Source organism: Engraulis encrasicolus, chromosome 22 (assembly GCF_034702125.1).
Source record: "Engraulis encrasicolus isolate BLACKSEA-1 chromosome 22, IST_EnEncr_1.0, whole genome shotgun sequence".
Lineage (NCBI taxonomy): Eukaryota > Metazoa > Chordata > Actinopteri > Clupeiformes > Engraulidae > Engraulis > Engraulis encrasicolus.
The window spans coordinates 25509945-25521948 of NC_085878.1; the positions used below are offsets into that span (position 1 = coordinate 25509945).

Consider the following 12004-nt stretch of genomic DNA (forward strand, 5'->3'; position numbering starts at 1 on the left):
ACTAATGCTTAGGGAGTCCATCTTGAAATATTCGTGCCAAAGGTTGGTGCCATGTTTAAATCCCGTATTGGTAGGAAGATTGTAGTCTCCTACACCCTCATCCATTGCTGAAGTGCCTCTGATGGCCTGGATACCCTGTGCCCTCTGCCTAAATAACTGTGAGCCGCTTCGATAAAGACTTTTGCTTGGGTCAAGCACAGCTTGTGAAAATGACGCATGCTTTCATTAAATACAATCCTAGAGTGTCTGCGAGTTAGTTAGTTTTGTGAAAATGCAGATTTTATGTATGACCTGGAAGATGTGCCATATGGCCTACATGGGCAAATTTGATTCATTAGTTAAGTTACAATCTACTGCCACATATCCCAAAGGAGAAATGACCTTATTTTACCTGTCCAATGCAGCCAGGTAATCAGCCAATCACTTGGCTGAATTTGACAGGTGAAACAAGTCATTTGGAATATGTGACACTGCATTGTAACTAATGAATCAATTTTGCCCATCACTGCCTACATTGTGTGGATGTATAATACTGTAGAATTGCTGAATCATTAATGCAGCCCTGGAAAATCTGAAATATATTTTTATGGCTGGTCATATTATGAAAACGCTTCATTTCAAGTAGTCAGTAGTAATGCATTTTTCATGGGCTACACGGAAAGGAAATCATCCTTAAGCAGTGTTGTTTTCCTTAATGTCACAAAGCATTGTGAAGATATTGCACAACCCTAGAAAATCTGGCATAGATATTCTGTGAACTGTAATATTGTGACATTTCTACATTTTTCTTCCATTCTATAACCCTAGAAGAACTGCTTAAGGCCTGTATTTTGTGGTTGCATTGCATGTGCAATACAAAAATGCACAGGGGGTAAAAAACATTTTCTCTAGTATTTATCTTTTTGTGAAACCCTTGAGGACTAGCCTCAAAGGATGAGGCTACCCTCTGTGTTATTCTTCTGCTGCTGTGTCTCTCTTGGGTGTGCCTCAACGCTTCATTCAGTAGAAGCCATCTATTCTCTCTCCTGCCATGTGTATACCATGTGACTTCCATGGGATGTTCAGTGTGTGGGGGCTAAATGGAGATTGCCACGGAATTGCAAGAACCTTGCATGGTGCAGTCAAGGAAACATGTGGAAACATGGTGCCAAATCACTGGCTCCTACTGCGCATGACTCTTGCTCTTCTCCACTGTAACCTGTAGCCAGGTGTATCCCAAAACCGCATATGTGACTTGTTCTTAAATGAGTGCCTCAGGCTCATATGTTCCTCTCCTCTCCTCTCCTCTCCTCTCCTCTCCTCTCCTCTCCTCTCCTCTCCTCTCCTCTCCTCTCCTCTCCTCTCCTCTCCTCTCCTCTCCTCTCCTCTTCTGTCACCTGCAGGCATACCTCATAACCTCATATGTGACTCTTAGGTGTGCCTCAAATCCTGATATGAGACTCATGTTCTTATGCGTGCCTCAGCCTGATACTGTATGCTACTCTTCCACTCCACTGTTACCTGCAGGTGTGCCTCAACGCCTCATATGTGATTCTTGTTCTCCCCTGTTACTTGCAGGAGTGCCTCAACGCCACATGTGACTCTGTTCTTAGGTGTTGTCAAAGCTTCTTCATGGCTCCTGTTCCTCTCCACTGTTACCTAACCTGCTGTGTGGAATGCTCCTGGGTCAAAGACGTCCAAAAAGGAACTGTCATTCAGTGTAACGGATACCTTCTGCTGACTGTAACTGTAAAAAAACATGATTTTTAAATTGTTTCAAGTGAATGGATGACAGCCGAGGCTTTCATGAATTCACTGGAAAAAAATAAAATAAAAAGAGTAATGTTTCTTACAGTTACAGTCAGCAGAAGGTATCCGTTACACTGAATGACAGTTCCTTTTTGGACGTCTTTGACCCTCCTGCTGTGGGTTCCTCTCCTCCTCAATGCGTCATATGTGACTCTCGTTCTCCTCTTCTCTTCTCTCTTCCCTCCCCCACCAGGTGTGCCCCTGTCCACGCAGTGGGGACCGCAGGGCTACTTCTACGCCATCCAGATAGCGCAGTACGGCCTGAGCCACTACAGCAAGAACCTGACGGAGCGGCCGCCGCACGTGGAGATGTACGACACGGCCGAGGAGCGGGACAGCAGGGCCGGCGCCACCGCCTGGGCCATCCCCAAGGGCTGCTCCCTCACCAGGGCCTACGACAAGAGCCGCGCCTCCTCCGTACGACAGTTCAGCGCGCCAGGTGGGGAATCATTCATTGCTGTTATGCAGAAGCCAGGCTGTGCCCTCCTAGTGACGCAACACCTCCAGCATTGCTTCTAGTCAGGCCAAGAGCAATACAAATATAGTTTCTGAGCTCCCCCAAAAAATGGGAACTCCTCCCTCTTTGTCGGGAAGCAAACAACCATTAGCAAACTAAGGGAGGCGGGTCAACCATGCCGTTTGGGAAATGTTAATTGTTATGCTTTTGGTCAGACCAAGTCTCGAAGAGATTTGAAAGTCGATGATAATTAGGCTAGTTACGCAGGGCTTTTAGTATTGCCATTGAAGTGAATTACAGTTTTAGGACATTGATCAAAACTTACACTCAACTCTGTAACTGCGAAAGAAAGCCCTAGAGTCCAGCAGACTAAATGTATCTGATGGCAATAACGTGATCACACATACAGCATCCCATCTGACTCTGTGGGCTGAGTAAGTCTTGGCAGGGATAAACTCCTGCCGTTGACAAGGCTTATTTTCTGCTTTTAAAGTTTTTTTTCCCATTTATTTATTTATTTATGACTTGTTAAGCTTCAAAGTGGGCGGCTGTCAAAACTGTTTGCCCACTGGCAGGCTCGACTGGAGATGTTTTAATGTCTGTTCAATTTCCCCCGGCGTGGTGAGCGGTGGCTGCCAGGGGCTGAGAGGGCCCTGAAGGGGGGTTGAGGGGTCTGTATCGGGGGGGCTCAGTATCATTACCTGGCCGTAACCGCTGAGGGTAATGCACCCAGACACGGCAGCCTCTCCTCTGCTCTGCTCTGCTCTGCTCTGCTTTCCTCAGGGGAGAACAAGGTGGCCAGTCAGAGCCACGGTTTATTTTTTTTTAATTATTATTTTTTTTAAATTAAAATATGTATCTTTTTTTTTTTTTTAGATGACCCATCTGTTGGGTGTGCGTCGGTGTGTGGTTGTGTATGTTTGTATGTATGCATGTGTGTTAGTGAGTGTGTATGTGTATGTGTATGTGGGCCTTCGTTGAGATACTATGTACGTGTATGTGCCTCAGTCAGTCTATTTATTTACTACGTCAGACCGCCTCTCTCCCACTTCAGAGTGTACAGCTGCCTGGTGTTGCCCAAACACCGCACAGATTTTAACATCCCCCTGAGACTTTTAACAACCTAATTTAATGCACGTTTTCTGACAGAAATATTCATGCATACCAGCCAAGCAGTCGGATGTGGTCTGTATGTGTGTGTTTGTGTGCCTGCCTGCCTACTGTACTTTTCTGAGTGCGTGCTTGTGCGCGTGTGTGTGTGCTTGAGCCTGTCTATCTGTGCGCGCGTGTGTGTGTGTGTGAGTCTGTCTGTGTATGCGCGTGCGTCAGTCTGTCTGTTTGTTGACAGAGTGTGGGAACATGTGGTCAGCTTGTATAATTTCCACCTCCCCACCCCTTCCCAAAACAAAAAGCCTTGAGTGACTGGCTGGCTGGAGGGAATGAAGCCACCACCACCGCTGCCTCTGCTTCTGCTCCTGCTGTGCTGATATGTATTTTTGTCGTTCATAATGCACTAATGCATTTTAGCCCACACCAATCAATAGCGCCTCGGAATTAGCAGGCCTGTTGTTGAGGCAGTCCGTAATTGGTGTCATCACCTGAGGCATCGATCTTCTCTGGATGGAGCCGGTTGGCCGGCCGGATGGAGGCTGGCTGTGGAGAAGTGGTGGTGGTGTGGTGTTGCCCAGCCCTGGTCGGCATTGTGGGGCTTGATAAGTAGTGAGAGAGAGGAGATGGGATCTCTTATGTATTCCCTACTCATCCTTTATTGATGCCAGACTAATCACAGGGCCACAGTACAAATCCACTTACTCCTAGGATTGCCTTAAGTAATGGATTTATGAGTGCATTAAACAGCAGTAGGAATGGCCTGCCTGCCAGACCAGTCTCTCTCTGCTCTCCTCTCTCCTCTCCTCAGTTGGCTCGCTTACATCCTCCTGCTCTTGCTGTGAATTGACTTAGGGCGATCCATGGCTTTTTCTTGTCTCTATCTTTCTCTCTCTCCCTCTCTTTGGCGTCCTCTTTCCTGTGGCTTTGTTTTTGCAGAACTGGAGACTTAACAACAAAAGAGTATCCGGAGGTGCTCTCTCTCTCTCTCTCTCTCTCTCTCTCTCACACTCTCTCTCACACTCTCTCACACTCTCTCTCTCTCTCTCTCTCTCACACTCTCACACTCTCTTTTCTGCTGTGTCTTTGTTTTTGCACAACTGGAACCTTTAAAAACAAAAAGTGTATCTCCAGGCAGGCAGGCAGGCATGGTGGATCTGAGAGAGAAGTTAAAGTGTGTGGAGAAAGATTTGGAAAGCCAACATGCACTCCAAGCCAAAGCTGTAGCAACGTTGAGAGGTGAATCGGCACTTTCTGCATTCTCTCTCTAAGCAGATTGATTGGAGCCTGACGTTGAAGCAATCTTCCCTCGGTGATGTGATGCGGTGGGGTGCGGTGCGGAGCGAGGCGTCTGCTAGACCAGCTGTTTATAGAAATGAGATGAGATGAAGCACTGAGCACAAGCTTTTTACTCTGACGGATTGTGTGCTTTTTGCCCCCCCCCCCCCTCTTTTTATATATATATAAAAAGACAGAAAAAAGAAAACGTCTAAATAATTATTTTATTATTTGGGTTGCTAGGCTGTGAGCCACATTTGCTAGGCTTTCCTCTCTCTCCCTCAGTCGAGGCTCTCTAATTACCTTCCGAGAGTGCTGGTGACACGTGCATCGGCTTCCCCGGGGGAATTGTGGGGGATTCTTTTTTTCTTCTTTTCTTTTCTTTCTTTTTCAGATCTGTGCATATTTTGTCGGAGCAAAACTGTGCAGCGAGGGCTTCTGCTGCTGTTAATGAGAAGATGTCTAAAAACTTTATTTTTTTCTCTCTTCTTCTTCTCTGTCCTCGGTCTCTCTCTCTCTCTCTCTCTCCTTTTTTCTCTCTATCCGTTTTCTGCAGACAACTCTGAGGGGGTGACTCTTCTTCTGGGAAACTCCAAGGACTTCATCATCTCCTTTGACTTGAAGTTCGTCTCCAACGGCAGCGTCTCGGTCGTCCTGGAGACCACGGAGAAGGGCCCGCCGTTCGTCATCCACTACGTTACCAGCACGCAGCTCATCGCCTTCAAGGACCGTGACATCACCTACGGCATCGGGCCGCGCACCTCCTGGACCACGGTGACGCGCGACCTCCTGACGGACCTCCGCAAAGGCATCGGCCTGTCCAACACCAAAGCCGTCAAGGCCACCAAGACCATGCCGCGGCGCGTCGTCAAGCTGGTGCTGCGCGGCCGCGGCGCCATCGACAACGTGACCATCTCCACCACTTCGCACATGGCCGCCTTCTACGCGGCCAGCGACTGGCTGGTGCGCAACCAGGACGAGCGCGGTGGCTGGCCCATCATGGTGACCCGCAAGCTGGGCGAGGGCTTTCGGGCGCTGGAGCCCGGCTGGTACTCGGCCATGGCGCAGGGCCAGGCCATGTCCACGCTGGTGCGTGCCTACCTGCTCACCAAGGACGAGGTGTACCTGAAGGCGGCGCTGAAGGCCACGGGGCCCTACAAGCTGCCGTCGGAGCAGCACGGCGTCAAGGCCGTCTTCATGAGCCGCTACGACTGGTACGAGGAGTACCCCACCACCCCTTCGTCCTTCGTCCTCAACGGCTTCATCTACTCGCTGATTGGTCTGTACGACCTGGCGGAGACGGCCGGACGCGACAAGGTGGCGGGCAAGGAGGCGGGCCAGCTGTTCGCCAAGGGCATGGAGTCGCTCAAGGCTATGCTGCCGCTCTACGACACGGGCTCGGGCACCATATACGACCTGAGGCACTTCATGCTGGGCTCGGCGCCCAACCTGGCGCGCTGGGACTACCACACCACGCACATCAACCAGCTGCAGCTACTGGGCACCATAGACAACTCGCCCGTCTTTAGGGACTTTGTGAAGCGCTGGAAGAGCTACCTGAAAGGAGTGAGGGCCAAGCACAACTAAGGAACTAAGGACTTACCAAGCGGCTCACCAAAATCCCCCAAAGCCCAGGGGCAGGGGACGTAGGATGGGCACAGGGTGGTATGGTGTGGCGTGGCGTGGCAAAGCTAGTGCCAGTGCCAATGCCAACACCCGAGGGGTCCGTCCAGTCAAACAACCCCCATGTGGCTGGCGTTGGAATATAGAGGACAGACAACAGTGTCTGTACTGTAGCAAGAAAAATGGATGTGATTGTGTGTTGCAGTTTCCCCCAGCCTAGAGAAGTAACTGAACTCTTTTGTAGTGGCGCAGTTTTCTTTTCTCGAAACTGTAATTGCAGTGCTTATCTTTGCTGTGATAGAGGTAATGCATACAAAGAAGTTGTGGCTTCTAGCAGTTTGCCATTTTCTGATGGCAGTGGGGTTGAGGGGGTATTTTATTATTTCTGAGTCGACACAGACACACGAGAGAGATATTTCTCCAGGCCTGGAATATATAAGCAGGGGGGAGTTATTAACTTGCGGGGGAAAATGTGTGGGTTCATTTTCGTGTGAGAAGCTGAGCGTTAAAGCTAAGAATTGTTCGTTATTAGCCAGATAAAACCAAACATGTAACATGATTATGGATATCGCAGAAGCAAATTCTCTATTGTTATAGAAGAAAATAACTCATCAAAGGTATCAAAAAAGACAAAAAAAGAATAACATTTATGTGCGAGAAAAGATCTGCCTTTTTTACAAACAGTGGTTTTACGCGAACTAAAATAGGAGTCCCTGATTTAGTAAGATTTGAAACATTAATCATGCTGATGACCTTGGTTAACACTGTTATTGGACCATGAGTGATCTCGCCGTTGCAGAAACGGGAACGGAAAAGCCGCTAGCCTTCCCCTCTTCCTTCCTGTGCACTAGCCTGACTCTCTCCCTGAGGAGCATAGACTAGTTCCGGATATACCCCCCACCCTAAGCCCAGCCCAGCCCAGTCCAACCCAGCCCATAATATTCCCCCCTCCCTCCCCTGCTCCCCTGGCGACTAGAACCTCACCACAATCACATTGTCTGTTTTTATGCTGCAGAGAGACCAGGGCCGTATAATCCAGTTAGGGTTTTGGTATGATGTTCTCAGGTTAGTGGGAACGGTGCTGCTGACGGTTATGGGGGGAAGGTGGCGGTGCGCTTCGCTAAAATGATGCATTTGCAAAGGAGCTCAGGCGCTGTGCAAGGCTATGGCTTTGCCCACAAACCAGCTATTACTAAACGCTCCTCATCAAAGACAGGAAGTGGGTGGTGGTTTTGGAGGTGGGGTGTGTGGTGGAAGTAGGATGGAGGTGTGGGGTAGGACGTTGGGGAGAGGGTGGTGGTGCTTGTGGTGTTGGTAGTGGCAACTAACTCAGTTTGTCCTGCTTGCTTTGGTAGTATTAGTGATGGGAGGGGCTTGCTGTGTAGACCAAGACGTTAAAGGGAAAAAAAGAGGATTAGCACATTTTGACCTACGCAGAGTAGCATGACTACACAGTTGTGTTCCCCTCCTCCTTCTTTGCTGTCACTCCTGTCCGGTCAGTGGCAGAAAGCAGACGGATCTTGAAATGAGCTGAAATTGATTTGCTCTGTGTCAAAAGACTAACTGAAAAGAAGACGCAAGACGGATGAAAAAAAAAGAAAATCCAACTCAAAATTGGTGGTGTTAAGGCCGGCTCTAGTTTTGAAGGTCGTAACTTCAAACCTCTTCTCATCTTTGCTTCAAGTTGAAGACCTTTTGCACTTTACTCGTGTGATAGTAAATGCCTTGTATGACTCTCTCGACACATTATATCCAGTCCTGTATGTAGTGAAACCCAGAAGCTCAGTGGATTTCAAAATGCCACTTTCTTTTGTTTTTCCATTTCATTTCAGGCTCCCTTGCCTTGGTTTTTGTATCTCCCCCCCTCAACGACACAGAGGGGGAGAATATATAAGGGAATTGTTTTTGGATAAAACATTAGCTTTGTTTTTATCTTCTCTTCTGATCCATGAGACCACTAGCTGTCCCTCGTCGCTTATTGTTGGAGCAAGATGCTTTTGGCAGCTGGAACTCAATAGTAGCTCACATAACCCCCTCTTCCTCCTCCTCCTCTCTCCTCTCGTCTCCTCTTTTTTGAATTCTTCATCGCTTTTATTTCAAGACATCTCTTTTTGGTTTGTCTCACTGCAAGTAAGCATACATCATTTTGTCAGTTTAAGTTTCAATTTGCTGAATTCACATCACTTTGTTTTTATGTTTAATAAGATGCTTTGCCATTCAGACGCACGGTGGGATTGTGTTTCTGCGCTGGCTTGTTTTGCAAATGTGGGGTTTTTTTTCCGTGACTGTCTCTTTGTTGTCAAAGCAAGCGGCCCAGCCTCAATTTGGTCACTGGCAAATGACAGCTAGCAGGACAGGGCTGCTGACAGCTTTGTTTGGGCCCAGGGACAAATACCTACAATGCAAATGAGAACCCAATTCTGGGCCTCCTCTCTCCCTGGGCCTGAGACACCTGACCCGTTTGTCCCCTACTGTCAACTGCCCTGACAACAAGCAGAACAGAATGGATTGCCGGTGTCATTACAGCCACCGAGGGGAAATGTCTGGACATCACTGCTGGCCGAGATGTCCCCTCGTAGCCGTGGTGGTCGGTGGCCCATGACAGCTGGTCCTTTCTGTCATCCCCTTGTTTGGCGCTGGCTTAACCTGGTTAATCTCTGGGCTTTTGATTGTGCTTGTGCCTAAGTGTGGAGGTGCGCGTAGCTCGGCCGTTGTTAATACCGTTGGTTAAGAGGACTGGGCGCTGAGGAGGGATTACAGCCCTGCAGTCTTAAAGATGCACGCTCATCTGCTCTGCTCTGCTCCGCCAGTGCATGCAGTCAGTGAATTGTAATTCTAGATGCCGGTCAGATGCTGGACTTTTTTTTTTTAAAGGCAGCACAAAATTGTGCTGATCGCCGTTTTCCCCCAATCCTTCCCTATTCCGCAGACACCAACAGTCAAGCAAGCAAGCTTTTTTTATTTTTATTTTGTATTATTCTGTATTTTTGTATTATCATTCCCGCATCACATTCATAAGCTATGACCTAATATTATCTTCTTTAGTCTGGTGGCTGGTCAAAAAAAAAGAAAAACAAACAAAAACAAAAACACACTGTGCCACTCAACTAGATAAGTCTTCAGTCGCCAGACTTACAGACTTGTTTTTTTTGTGCCTGAATATTTCAAAGCTTTCCACTGAACCTACCACCTACTGCACCAAGATCTTCCACTCACTCACTCACTCACTCACTCACTCAATAACTCAATCATTCATTTACTCACTCTCTCCTCCCTCACTCCCTCCACATACAGTAAGCCCCATGCTGTGTGGTATTATGTTTGGTCTGTTGACAGTCGTTCACATTGCGAGCTAACAGCCATCATTGTTTAATAGGAGTCGAGGGGGCTCCAGATGTGCTTTATAGATGAGTACTGACAGTCCTGTGCTGTGCGCACTGACTGACAAAAGCATGCCAGGCTGCAAAACATCTGTCTGACAGGGTCACATCAGTGCAGTGCGCTTCAGTTTCAGCTGTGGCTGTTGCTGTGACTGTGACTGCACCCCAGGCACATCCGTCTCGTCAGTCGGCGCACTAATCCTCACTGTTCCGGAGTGTTCCGGAACCCTTTGGAGAGTATACTGTAGTAGTAGCGTAGCAGCAATGCTCCATGCTGTCACCGGGGAAAAAGGCCACGGTGATGGGATCGTCATGGCGTCTCGGACCATTTGTTTTGCTCATGACGCCGGGGCTGAGGCTGAGGGCAGCCTGCCTGATGATAGCATCTTCATTTTTTATTTTTATAGGTCCTTCATGTCTCTTACTATGCACATTTGCCACATAATGGGACTTAACGCGCAGTATGTCTGTTTTATTATTATTTTATTTTTTTTGTAAAGGGAAATTTAACCGTCATTACGAGGGACTATATATGGCTTGCTTCTTTCTTTTTTTCTGTTAATACCAAAGTCTTTTTTGAAAAGCCTGCCTGGCTATTGCATTTCATGTGTCATTGTATTTGTTTACGTGCTGATGGTGCCATGGTGTCGCTTGTCTCCTGGAAGAAAGCGTCCGTGCGATGCGACGGAGCGAAGCATCGCCTCGCAACGCAACGTCTGTCTGTCTCCAGCTCCCCAGAGGAGAAAACTGCCTATGTAAAAGAGTTTTAAAGTCCTCGCTGTTTGCGTTTTATGTGGAGCATGCAAGGGATTCTAGACAAGACTGTATACCGATTGTGACGAGACTTCAATTAAGCTTTGTATAAAAAAAAAGGACTTGGTGGTGGCATTATTTGTTTGAGTTTTATTCTTTAGGGAGGTTTGGTGGGGGGATGTAGCTTTTTCTGGTAGCGGGACATCTTGAATTTCTTCCATTGGAGTAGGGGAGCCTTTCTTCTTTTGTCATAGGGTGAGCTGTCTATCTATCAAAGGGAACAGCACTAAAGCACAACATTTAGTAAATCTGTTACATTTTTTTTTTCTATCATTATTTATTCACATCATTTTCTTTTTGTTTGGTTTGTTTTCATTTCTGGACAATGTGCAACACCTTTCTTTGGGAAGCTGCTAGTGTTGTTCACTGTGTATTAGAAGAATGCCTGATCATCTCGATGTCTCTTCCTCCTACCCTCGACCCCCTCCTCCAGTGATGGGCAACCTGAATTCAGAAGCAACAATCCAGTGCCACATATTCCAAATGTCCTGGGGTGTATTTCTCAAAAGAGAAGTTGTTGGCCTGTTAGCAACTTCGGCAGTTGCCAATGGGAAAATGCATCGAGAACAACGAAGTAGCTAATGTAGTAAGCAACTTTGGTTTCAAGAAATGCACCCCAGAATTGGCTTGTCCAAATACATGGGTTTACCGTCTTTATGAACATCATGTTGTGAGGAGGGGCAAGACACTGGCAGCCAACCACGTGAGCTAATTTTTTGACCGACAACGGTTTCCAACAATCAGAGGTTGAGTTGTGTGCAGCTAGTGTCGCGCAGCCAGGAGAAAACAAAAATTTAAAACCCATGTATAGGTCAGTGTTGATCGGTAAAACCAAGTCATTTGGAATATGTGGCACTGCATTGTAGCTATTGAATACAAGTTGCCCATCACTGCCCCCCATCGTGTATTGCCATGTGTGTGTGACCCCGCCCCCCAGCCACATGTGACGTATGCAATAAACCATTTCCTGGGTTGCTGTTAGCGACAAGCATCCAGAAAGGTTGTACAAACTTTGCAATCCAAGCACAATGTGCACATGTGACCATTTTTATGCAGGAGAAGGAAAAAAAGATGTTTATATAAAAAAAGAACTTCAATCTTTGTGCTTTAAATTGCTTTTTAAAAAGTTGTAAAAATAAAGGCATCTTTTCTTAAAAGCGTTCTCTTCTGGTTTTTTTTTTCTGTTGTTGACCTACGAAATGTCAAAGCACTTTTAAAAAATTAAAGCTGGAGTTTAAATATTGAAAGGTTAAGTTAATATGCCATGCATGCACAAGTGCGGTGCACAAACACATACACAACTGCGGTGCCTCTTACCCAGATTCCCCTTTTGTAATTCTCCACACACACGCGCACACGCACACACACACACACACACACACATACACACACACACACACACACACGCACTCTCCTAAGCCTGAGTAGGGGGTTGTTATATAGTGCCTGTGCAACTAATCAGTCCGGCCCTTGATGAGGTGTGTCTCAGCAGGCCATAAAAGCCAGTGGAGTCTCTCAGCCTGAGTTTGCGAGCAAGCGTGTGCGTGTGTGTGAGTGC

General features: G+C 47.3%; 1 protein-coding gene across 2 annotated transcripts in view; it reads left to right on the forward strand.

The window, feature by feature from the left end:
- The window catches only part of glceb (glucuronic acid epimerase b), a 52952-nt gene extending 41355 nt beyond the window's left edge, over nucleotides 1-11597 (forward strand). For both annotated transcript variants that reach the window (XM_063188678.1, XM_063188677.1), the window contains exons 4-5: nucleotides 1982-2227; nucleotides 5187-11597. In XM_063188678.1, the coding sequence (XP_063044748.1) occupies nucleotides 1982-2227; nucleotides 5187-6217 (1277 nt within the window). In that variant the 3' untranslated portion in view covers nucleotides 6218-11597. The remainder of the gene's footprint in view (nucleotides 1-1981; nucleotides 2228-5186) is intronic.
- The last annotated feature ends 407 nt before the right edge of the window (nucleotides 11598-12004 follow it).